Source organism: Pteropus medius, unplaced genomic scaffold, assembly GCF_902729225.1.
Source record: "Pteropus medius unplaced genomic scaffold, Ma_sr-lr_union100, whole genome shotgun sequence".
Classification (NCBI taxonomy): Eukaryota; Metazoa; Chordata; class Mammalia; order Chiroptera; family Pteropodidae; genus Pteropus; species Pteropus medius.
In genome coordinates, this window is record NW_024347732.1 from 1,901,036 (window position 1) to 1,913,452 (window position 12,417).

General features: G+C 36.5%; 1 protein-coding gene across 2 annotated transcripts in view; it reads left to right on the forward strand.

The window, feature by feature from the left end:
• Positions 1-12,417, forward strand: part of TMEM67 (transmembrane protein 67) — a 53,921-nt gene that overhangs the window by 12,538 nt on the left and 28,966 nt on the right. For both annotated transcript variants that reach the window (XM_039877125.1, XM_039877126.1), the window contains exons 4-6: positions 4,931-5,030; positions 6,464-6,533; positions 6,638-6,709. In XM_039877125.1, coding sequence (XP_039733059.1) covers positions 4,931-5,030; positions 6,464-6,533; positions 6,638-6,709 — 242 coding nt within the window. The remainder of the gene's footprint in view (positions 1-4,930; positions 5,031-6,463; positions 6,534-6,637; positions 6,710-12,417) is intronic.

Below are 12,417 nucleotides of genomic sequence, written 5' to 3' on the forward strand. Positions count from 1 at the left end.
GCGTTTCAACAGATATGGCAATAAACACAAGATGACTAACATGAAACAGGCTAGAATGATAACAAATCCTAATAAATGAGTAAATGGTCCCCAAGTAGGGACTAAACCTTTTAAACCCTTTATAAATTCTTGCACTGTTTGATCAGTATTTATTTGTAGTTCAGGAGCTTCTTTTAAGGCTAAAATGTCTCGATGTAATTGAACTAAATCTAATGACATATTAGCACTATGCCAGATCCCTTGTAAATGATTTTTTCTTATCTCAAGGATGGGTGGTACTATTATACCTTTTTGGAGTTACATGAATCCATCGATATTGTACATGGCAACGTAAGCGGGAGGACAATTTTAAGGCTTGAACTTCTTCTCCCAAAAAGTTTACTGTTTCATATAGTGCATCTAATTTTTGTTCAATTTTATCATCAATACTTTCTTGAGATCCCATAGCTAATGAAACATTTTTTGTCAGATCATTAACAATGTTGCAGTTTGCACAGAGTTGGACAAGGATATGGCAGCAGTGGTGGCTGTAACCACCAAGGTGACAACTGCAAGAATACCTGCCACAACAACAGCCACAGCCCTTTTAGATCTTCCTAAGGCCATGTTAATTTCTTGTAAAACCTGTAACCCATATTCATCAAACCAAGGGCCTGTAAGGTTAACAGGAACCATTATAAATGGCGGTTGTCTAAGCACGAGAACAGAAGTGTTAACAGGAGTAACACAATTAGACAGCTGACAATTATTACAAGATACATTAAATTGATTAGAATCATTATCTACGGTAATATTGAAATTTCCTAACAATAATATATATGGGACATTAACACAAGTTCTAAGGGCATATGAGAATCTTTCTCCTGAACCACTACTGTGTGAATTGGTCCGAGATTCATTAGTCATGCTAATACTCATTGTCACAAGTCCGGCAGCCAGTTTCCAAATATGAGTCTGCCAAGCGCCAGAGCTTGTTTTCCAGAGTCCAGCAGATAAAGCAGTCTCAGTGTCATAAGGCCGAGAGAAGTCCCAAACAGTTTCATTAAATCCTGTTACTGGGTACAAAGTGACATTCTCTTGATGACAACGATGCCACCATACTGAATCTTTTTGCACATGCCTCTTCAAGTGACAAAGTTCAAACGGGATCGTATCATTGTTGCTTACAGCTTCGCCATCAGGAGCCCCAAGCATAACAGCTCCTCCTTTCTTAGGCCAAGGCTGCTCCATGATATTCAAACATCCAGGTTGGGAAGTAGAATTGAATAGAAAACAAATAGGTAGTCCTATTGCTGATCCTGAAAAATTAAAATTATCATATACATATTGCTGTTCCTTGGCTAATGGCAATCCTAAAAGTCTAGAGTTATTAGAAAAAACCTGGATCTGTGGCCCAGACCAAACAGTTGGATGTAATACTGGAGGATCCGGGATGTAAGCCCAATGCACTGCGGCATAAACTGTTGGATTAAACAGTCTCGATGTTCATTTTCGGCATGCCGCACTAGTCGTTCAGGCAACCAGTGTGCTCCATCAGCTCCCTGCGGAAAAACACAAACATGCCCTCGCCCCCATATTAATACAGGATCTGGTACTGCGGGTTGGGCAACGCCTCCAATAGCTACAAGTGGAGCTGAATCTTCATCAGGCGAATAATATCTAGCGGCCTCCTCCTCCTCATCATCAGTAAAAATGGAGTCGAAAGGAGGGGGAGGCATCGGAGGGGCAGAAGGCACAACCCCAGCAGCCTCAGATTCGTCATACTCATGAACACTTTCTGTTTTAAGTACAGGAGACATTTGTTCTTTAATCTGATCTCTTTCATGTCTAGGGTCTAAAGAATCTCTAATCAAAGTCCAAAGCCCAAAAGTATCTGCCGGAACCTTAGTAGGTCCGTGGTCATCATAGTAATCCTGTAACTTTTTACCCACTCTTAACCATGTCTCTAAATCAATTGTCCCTTCCTCAGGAAACCAGGGACAAACTTCTTCTATAAATTGCAAAAACTTCATTAACTCTTGCTGTCCTACTTTAGTTCCTCTAACTCTAAGCATATTCTTAAGCATATGTACAAATAGCAGTCGACTATTTCCTTGGCCCATTATATTTTCTCTTTCAGTTTCTATATTTACAAAAACTCCTGCGTACTCACCTTCACCGCCCACGGCTTCTTTGGCCAATCTCGAGTGCACTCGTCTTGCGGTGGGTCCTTGCTATTTTCCCCCGTTTTCAGGTCCCTGTTCGGGCGCCACTTGTCGGAAACCAGCCAACCAAGTCAAACCAGGTACCTGAATGGGGGAGCGGGGACTGAGAAAAAAGAGAAGACAGACAGGGTGCAGGAGGGAGAACAGATCTCACAACTGTCTCTCCGAGTTTATTTCTTATGCTTCTCTTTATACATAATCTGTTCCTTGGTGTATCCCAAGATAACATAATTAAAGTAACATCCTGAAGATCGAGGTACGATTGACACTTCCTTTGACACTCCCTTGACACTCCCTTGACACTCCCTTCGACACTCCCTTTGTCTATACTTAATCTTCTTCCTGGAATTCCACAGAACCAGCCTTTTCCCTTTTTTTATGCAAGCAGGCCTCCCGAGATAATCCATGCACTCTTTTGAATTTGGGGAGCTTTAGCTCCCTACACATAAGTATTTTGGAATGTTTATAGGCAGTGTATTTTAAGGTAGTTCCATAAGAGTACATATAGATCTATCACCTAAAAATACATATATTTGTATTTTTTACCTTCCACTTAAAAATTTTACTTTTTAAAATTAAGGCAATGCATGCTATGATTAGAAATGTGAATAGTATCGAAGAATACAAAATCAAAGCTAAGGATTCTTTCTCTCCTCACGCTCATTCCTAGTCCTCAACTGTAACCACTGTTGTTTCTTTTATATTTTTCCAGGAATACTTTATGTATTTATATGTTTCTATACATCCTTGAAAATATTCATAGAAGTGTCATCATACTTATTCGTTTGTTCATAAATATTTGTTGATAAAAAGCTGAAATAAATTTTAAAACTTCATTCACCCACAGGGCTTTTTAGCTAAAGGGCAGTAGCTAGCCCCAGTTCAGCTCTGGCAGATTGTCATCATGTAAGAACATAAATACAATGAAACCAGATTTTCCTTTTTTTAAGAGATGCCAGAAGTGCAAAATTTTTATATGAAACCTCCCAATTTTAAATCTTTCTAATAACAGTTTATTGAACTTCACCTGTTAGGTGCTGGGATACAATAGTGAATCAAACTTATATTCTAGTGTCAAGAGAAAGAGAATAAACAAGTGAATAGATATATATTAGGTGATCATAAGTGCTGTGAAGATAAATAAGGCAGGGTAAGGGAGACAGCAGAATGTTACTTTACATAGATGATCATGGAAGGCCTCTGGGAAGGTGACATCAGAGCAAGGACTTGAAGAAAGTGAGAGACAGAGCCATGTAGATGACTGGGGAACTCATTCTAGGCAAAAGGAATAGCAGGTGAAAAGGCCTTAAGATGAGAGCATACTTGGCATATTCAAAGAGCAGGAATACACTAATGTGGCTGAAGCAAAGGAAGAAAGTGGAAGCAGATGGGCCTGAGAAGTTGGAGTGATAGTGTGTAGATCATGTAAGGCCTTTTAAGCTATAACAGTGACCTTTAAAATTAACCTGTGTGAAATAGAAGACCACTGGATGATTTTCAGAGGAGTGAAATGATCACGTTTAGTTTTTAAAAGACTCATTCTAGCTTCTTCCTGGAGAATAGAACTAGGGTTCCAGTTAGAAAGCTGTCACAAAAGATGATGTAATATTCATAGAAGTGTCATCATACTTATTCATTTGTTCATAAATATTTGTTGATAAAAAGCTGAGTAATAGTTGAGGAAATAGAGAATAATTCAGTTTCAGGATATATTTTGAAAAGAGCTGACAGGATTTGCAGATTTATTTTCTAATTTTATTTTTATTTATTTGTTTATTTTTAACGAGCATGCGAAGAAAAGACTATAAATATAGGAGGCCTGGATAAATGGTGAAATGGAGTAGCCACATACTGAGACAGGATGACTGTAGAAGGAACAAGTTGTTCAACTTTACTTTTGTTACAATTGTTTTTAACCACTTTGCGAAAGCTTAAAACATTATGGCTAAAATTATGATTGGGACTAATGGTCTTTGAACATTTTTCCCAGTGCCAATTATTACTCCCTCAGTGGCAAGTAATTATTATCATTTTGGGATGTGTGCGTGTGTCCTAGAATCTTTTCTTTTTCTGTTTTTAATATACAGATATATATTATAGCCACAGGAAATATAAGTGGTATTTTTATATAAATATTTCATACCAAAAATATTGTTCTACAGCATACTTTTTTCACTTAACAGTACGATCTGTTAGATCTACCTCATTCCTTTTAATCCACTCCATAGTATTTCATAGCATGGGTCTACCACCATTTTTTACTTTAAATATTTAGGTCGTTCTAACAAATATTACTTCAGTGAATATTCTTATACACATGTACAAGTGTTTCTGCAGGTTAGGTATCTAAAAATGAAATTGTAGTGTGGTAGGGTATATGAATTTAAAATTTTAATAGATACTACCAAAAGCCCTCTGAACTTAACAGCAGTCTGTGAAAATGCTTCTTTCCCCATACCCAGTGAAACAGGAACATATAGGTAAGAGGTAAGAAAATTTTTGAAGAAAAAATATTAATTTATTATGATTTGGAAAATTAGTTTCTCTATTTTTTATGTGAATTGGGAAGGTTTCACTTTTCTATATTATGGAGATGCTTAATATGCCTTTTATGCAAATAAGGTGTTTTGAGAATTATTAGAATAATTACAAGTGGATTTTACTAAGTATATATAAGTATATATTGACTATGAGCTACATCCTAATTTTGTTTCTGAATTGTTTAGTGGAAAGAGATGTTAATGGAACATTGTTGTCTCAAGCAATTTGTAAACTCTGTGATGAAAACGAAAACTCTCTTACAGTATCGAATGCTTTAGGAAACAGGTAAGCAGTGTGCTGGGTCCTAACTTCATTAAAATCATATTATATTTATGTAGAATCATATTATATTTATGTAAAAGTATTTTCCTATATCATTTGCTCCTCACAATAACCCAAGGAAGGGTAGAAGCTGAGGCTCAGAATAGGGTTCAACTGTTTCAGTCTCTTATCAGTTGTTTGACCTTGAATATCTCAATAATTCAGGCTCCTTGTCTTTTGGATGGGGATATATTACCCATTTCATAGGCTGTTATCACAGCTTAGAAGTAAATACGTTAAGTTCTTAGCATAGTGCTACAGAGTTAGTGCTTAGTAAAAGGTATCTATTTTTGTTTATTATGTCATTTGTACATGATCTGTAATATATACTACATAATAGTGACTTCTATTTGCAGAATACTTACTATGTGTCAGGTATTGTGCTTTATATATTATATTACATAAGAAAACTAATATAATGATAAATATAATAATTCAGGTACCCTGATTTGTAGCCCTGTTCTCTGTCACTTTCTGTTCTCCCTTTATGCATGCATGTGTGCACACCACACACACATTCCACCCTCTCTGTAACTCATATATATTATTCCTATTCCAACTTATTCAGTTTTAGAGGCTGCATGATGACTTCCCTCTAAGTACAAGTTTCTCTTCAGTTTTCAAATTTAAGATAGAAAATACTTGAGCACCTTCTCCTGAGGATACTTAGTGTTGGGTCATCTTTTCTCTCCAGCTGACCTTGGTTGTAGCACCCAAATATGGACTACTGGGCTGATCCCCAGGTCTTCCCCTACAATACTTACCTAAGCTTAGTTCAAGTTCTGTGCCATGCCCCAGCCCCTCCTCCTACATTCTCATTGGTGTCCCTACTAGTTCTGTGCCCACCCTCCCTCTATATTATTCATTAATGAAAAAATATAAAATATTTTCTTAAAATAAACCAAGATGATGAATAGACTTTAAAAGTGTTGGTTGTAGGTTTGATGAGAATTAGAAACTTGTGGGTTTTTTTTTTTTTTTTTTTTTTTAGCATGTCTTACCTTTTTGTTTTGTGGCAGATAAAATAAGGAAAACATATTTGTTATAACTACTTACAAAAATGGATTGGGTTTCATTTATATGAGTTTGTTGGGCTCTTTTGTTAATTGAGTGACTTTACCGTCTTTGCTGTTCAGTACTGTTTATTCTTTACATTCTATCTGGTTTCAAAAGAATGCTCTCCTATTATTATTTTATTGACTTATTCATTGCCTTGTAATAATGAGTGGTATAAAACTATTCAAATCAGTGTTAATATTTTTAATTTGTTTACTTTATTACAAGTAATGTTTAACTGACTGAATCTATTCTAATCTAGTTTAAGAGTATAAGTTTTCAATTAAATTAGGTTTAGTATAATTAATTAACATTTAAAAATTATTTTGTTATACTGACAGGTGTATCCGATGCGAGTCAACATTCATTAATACCAGCAGATCCTGTGCGTGTTCAGAACCTAACATTTTAGTAAGGCTAATAAAAACGATAAAGTATATATTTTTAAATTAAATTGCTTTTACTGTTCCATAACCAGTTCATTTGTTTGTTTGTTTATGTATTTCTGTATTAAGGCAGGGGGATTATGTTTCAGCAACACTAGGAATTTTCCTCGTATGATTTCAACTGCACGTTATGGAGAGCTTGTGAGTATGTTTAAATTTTTTGTTTCATTGTTAAGGACCTTTCTGTATTTTTTGGTAGTTAATCTGGGACTAAAGTGAGAAATGTGCAAATTACTTCAAAATAGAAATTATCAGTCAAAAAAACATTAGACTAACAACATGGCATTATAATTTATAAATTTAGTTATTGTTTTCTCTATCTTAACTCATTCCTTTTTCAGCGAATCTCAGAATGTCTAAGCTGGAAAGGTCCTTCATCAATCTATAAAGAATGCAGTATGATATAGTTAAGAGACCAGAGACTCTGGATTTCAACCCTGGATTTACTAGTCATTAGCTTTGTATCTTGGGACTTAGTTACCATTTTTAAAACTTCAGTTTTATTGTCTATAAGTTGGACGTAATAAAAATACCTATCTCATAGTGCCTAGACATGGTAGTCACTTGAGAAATGAGGATTATTCGTATCCAGCCAGGTTCCTTATTTATAGATGAGAACATGTTGGCATAAAGTTAGAGCTTTTGTAACAGATGCTGGTGATGACAATGTTGGGTGTAAAATGGGAATAAGTGGGTAAATTAGAACTGAAGAGGTCACGAATCCAAGAGAATAGGAGTTAGGTGACTAAGAGTTAGTTGATAAACACAAAAGATACTCAGAATGCCAGCAGAGCTTGGGGCAGACAGGCTAGAATCTGGTTGCTAAAATCATCATTGAATGAGTGAGAGCTATTAGGGTTGTGAGGATAGCCATGATGAGGGTGGAATCTGGGATTTTGATAAACAAAGCAAATATTTCTCTCTAGTATAATCTTGTAGGATGACAGATGAATACCAAGTATTTACAAAACAACGAAATAAATGCTAAATAGGGCTACACATAGGGAGCTTGAGATCATAATTGGTTGTTTGTAACAAGATGCATGCCTTCTGGGGCATTCTTCTTTGGTCTTGGATTATAGTGAACTTCTGTATACCATTATCAAATTTGTAGGCATTTAATATTCATTTTTTTGTTTGCAAAATAAGTTGAAATAATTTGCTGAAAGTCCCAACAATGTCTCTTTTTCATAGTTGGCCTCAGATCACCAATCATTTAGGTCATATACGTTTCAGTTTCCTCCAGTCTGGAACACGTCCTCAGTCTTTCCCTATCTTTCATGAACTTGACAGTTTTGAAGATTATAGGCCTTACAATCTATAAGGTGATCCTTGACTGCATTCTATCTCATCTTCCTTCATAATTAGGACATGCTTGGCAGAAAACCACACACACACACACACAAAAATGTAGTGCTATTCTCAGTGCATTGCATCACATCAGGGGGCACATGATGTCCATGATGTCTACTTGCCCCACCAATACTGATGTTAACCTGCCATAAAATCATCATTTTCCCTTCACAATTAGTATTTTTGAGGAGAAATTTTAAGATTACACTTCCTTTTATTCACTAAACCTTAACTTAGTAGTTTTAGTCTCCATTGATGACACTTACCTTTAACCACTACTATGATAGTTGCAAAATCTTTTCGTCATTTCTCCCACATTTATTAAAACATTCTCCTGTAAGGATTTTCCCTTCTTCCCATTTATACATTTATTTATTAATGGCAGTATGGATTCGTGAATTCTAGTTTTATTCAATTGGTTTTAATCCAATACATGTATTTGTTTTGATGCTCAAATTGTCCTAGATTTGGCCAGTTGAAGCCCTTTTCCACATGTCCTCATCATTCTTCGGTCATTTCCATACTTCTGACACAACAAGATTTCCAGGTTTTCTTGCACTTTTTCTGCCTCAACCCTGGAATCAGCCATTTCTCTTAGCAGCTCTTAAGGATGATATTTAGAAACCAAGATTACCACACTTAGTCTGCCTTCTTAGCAGACATAGCTAGAAAATATATATACATTTACATATATACATAAACACATCTATCTTGTTTATATATTACAATAAATGAGCTCATATGGATGCTTTCGATTCCAAAGAGATATTTCAGAGTTCGTTTTAGCCTTTCCTTTTGACAGTAGTGAGACTTTTTTTTTTTTTTTTTTTTGGTGTGCTGCCCAGGAAAGTAGTGAGACTTTCGATAGTATCTTCTCCAGTAGTGAGAAATCTGGGTCCATCCTCAATTTACCCATTTGCTCAATATAACTCGGCTCTCTTCCACACCACCTCCATGTGCTCCCTCCCTACAGCACCACTGTGCATTAGATCCACGTCAGCTTTCTCTGCTAGGAAGGGAAGGTGGGCAGGAAAGGGCTATTCCAGTCTTAAAGTTAATCTAATTAAGTTAATGTACTTCATTTAAACCTACCAGTCTTGAACACTGGTGGACAAGTTTGGAATCCCTAACTTTAAGGACAAGTTTGGAATCCCTAACTTTAAGTCATTTTTTAATTTGGTGATGATAAATTCTTTTAGCTTATTTTTGTCTGGGAAACTCTTTAAAATATTTTTCGTCTTTATTGAAATATAATAGACAATTAGTTGCTTGTATTTTCATTGTACAAGTCAATGAATTTTTTTCCACTTATAGTTGGCATACAATAATGTACCAGTTTCAGTTGTATAGCATAGTGATCAGAGATCCATGTAACTCACAAAGTGATCACCCCACTAAATCTAGTACCCCTTTTTCCCCTTACGTATTTATTACATTATTAACCATCTTCCCCATGCTACACTATACAGCTCCATGCCTATTCTGCAACTATCTATTTGTACCTCTTAATCTCTTTGCCTTTTTTTGTCCCCCCCAACCTCCTCTCCCATCTAGTATCCCTCAAAATATTCTCTGTATCTGTGAGTTTATTTCCACTTTTTTTGTTGTTGATTTTGTTCTTTAGATTACACACGTATGTGAAATCATGCGATATTTGTCTTTATCTGACCCATTCCATTCAGCGCAATGCCCTCTAGGTCTTTTTCCACCCCCTTCCTTTTAGTCTGTGTGTGTTTTGTAATCTGAAGTGAGTCTCTTGTGGGCAGCATATGTAGGGGTCTTGTTTCCGTTCAGCCATTCTATATTTTGGTTGGAGCACTTAATTCTTTTCCATTTGAGGTACTTGTTGATAGGAATGTAGTTATTACCATTCTTTATTCCTGTTTTTGATACATGTTTTTTCTTCTTAAGGAAGTCTCTCCACCATTTCCTGTAATGCTGGCTTGGCGATGATAAATTCCTTTAGCTTTTTTTGTCTGAGAAGCTCTTTATCTGTCCTTCAACTCTAAATGAGAGCTTTGCTGGATAAAGTATTCTTGGTTGTAGGTCTGGGTTTTCATCACGTCTAATATTTTGTGCCAAGCCCTTCTGTCCTGCATAGTTTCTTTTGAGAAATCAGCTGCCAATCTTATGGGTGCTCCCTTATAGGTAACTAACTGCTTTTCTCTTGCTGCTTTTAAGATTTCTCTCTTTGTATTTAGCTTTTGGTGTTTTAATTATGATGTGTCTTGATGTGGGGCCTCTTTGGGTTCCTGGTTTTTGGGACTCGCTGAGCTTCCTGGGGTTTTATGTCTATTTCCTTCACCAGGTTAGGGAAGTTTTCTATCATAATTTCTTCAAATAGCTCCTCAATGTCTTGTTTTCCTTCAGGTACCCCTACTTCATGGATATTTTTACCTTTAATTATGTCCCATAGGCTCCTTAAATTATTATTATAGTCTTGGCTTCTTTTTCTTGCCATTGTGATTGAGTGTCCTTGGCCTCCCCATCCTCTACATCAGTGGTTCGATCCTCTTCTTTATCCACTCTGTTGCTTCCATCTAATATACTCTTCATCTCGGATAATGTGTTCTTCATCTGACTGGTTCCCTTTTATAATTTCCATTTCCATTTTTATGTGTTTATCTCTTTGTCGGAGTTCTCACTGAATTCATCTGTCCTTCCCCTAAGTTCATTGAGCATCTTTAGAACCAGTGTTTTGAACTCTGTATCTGTTAGATTGCTTGATTCCATTATTTCTGGATCTCTGTTCTCTTCTCTCATTGGGTTTCTGCTGCTTTGTCTTCCCATTTTGGCTGCCTTTCTATGTCTATTTGTATGTATTAAGTAAAGCTCCTAAGTCTCCCGGTCTTATTAGTGTGGCTTTGTGAGGTAGGTGTCCAGTGGCACAGCCTAAGAGGGTTCAGCTGCAGGCCAAGTTTAGCCCCAACCTGTGCCCTTCTGGGGCCACCTGTTAAGATTCAGCAAGCAATCCACAGATTTTGTGCTTATAGTTGCCTCAAAAGGCCACATCAGAAACCAAGGCCAGCTGCCCCCAGCATGAGTCTAGGTGCAGCTCATCAAGGAGCACCTGATTCACTGAGGACACACCTGTATGTGGCTTGGGTGGGGCCACGAGTTGGAGGAAGCAGAGTTTCAGGGAATCCTCTGGGCAGAGCGACCTCTGTTATCCAGTTTGATGACGTCTCAGCTATGGCAGCACTGAGTCCACACACTGGGAGAGGGGAGGGCTCAACAGAGGAACAATGGATACTGCCAGCACTTTTCTATAGACTGAGTCTCGCCTCAACCCTCACTCATACAACTCAGTGTTCCCCTGTAAGTCTCTGATGCCCCCTGTGCAGCCGAACCAGCACTGGTGCTGGGAGTGAGCAGGTCTGTCACCGCGAAAGTCTGCTCATGGACATGGTCCCTTTAAGAGGCATCTGCAGCTGCTGGCTGTAAGTTATTTTATAACTGGTGTTCAGACTGGTTCTATATAGCCAGTGTATGAAACATGTCAAGAAAATGTAGTTTAGATGGTGTGACTATCTTGGCTCAGTTCTCAGCTTAGCACGTATAAAAACTCAGTTTTATCAGTGCAGTTGGATGTCAGTCAGGTTCTAAGGGACCAGTTCAAAGTAATTAAACTCTCAAGAGATTAGAATGGTAAACCAATATACATGTTTACTGGTTTATGTTGAAACCGTAATTTCCAGCTCGACTAAAATACTTCTATTGACTTGATAATATACACTTTCTAGTTGGAAAGTGTACTTAGAACATTACAGAGAAGATGCATGCTTCTTTGGGTAATACAGAATTGAAATGTAATTAATTAGTTTTGTATAATTTTATAAGCAAAGCATCAGGTCTTCCTCTAGAAATACTTTACTGCCAATCAGTAAAGAATTTCCATATATATGGGTCATTATCTTCCCATTCTCTTTCCCCAGAGATATTAATAGTGATCTCACATATTGGTTTTTGTTTTTCCCAAAACATTTATTCTGAAAAATTTCAAAATTGCAGGAAAATTGAAAAAATAAGACAATTATTATATATATGTCTTTTACCTAGGTTAACCAATTTTTAATGTTTTGCCACATTAGCTTTATATCTGTTATGTAAATGCAGGCACACACACGCACTCATGCACATATTTTTTTCTGAGCCACTTAAAAATAAATTGTAGATGTATGGCATTTTACTCCTAAATACTTTATTATGTAGCTTCTAAGGAAAAGGGCATTTTTCTGGCATCACACCTGAGAAATTTAAAATTAATATTATAGAATTACCTTATATACTAGCCATATTGAAATTTTCCCACTTGTTTCAATAATGTACTTAATGTACTTTTGAGGGGGGCTGGGTCCAGGATACAATAAAAAAAAAATACAATCAAGGATCTCACATTATAGTGAGTCTTTTTAGTCTTTTTTAATTTAGAACAGAGCCCCTGCTCTGTTTTGCTTTTATGTTTCTTTCTTTCTTTCTTTTTTTTTTTTTACTTT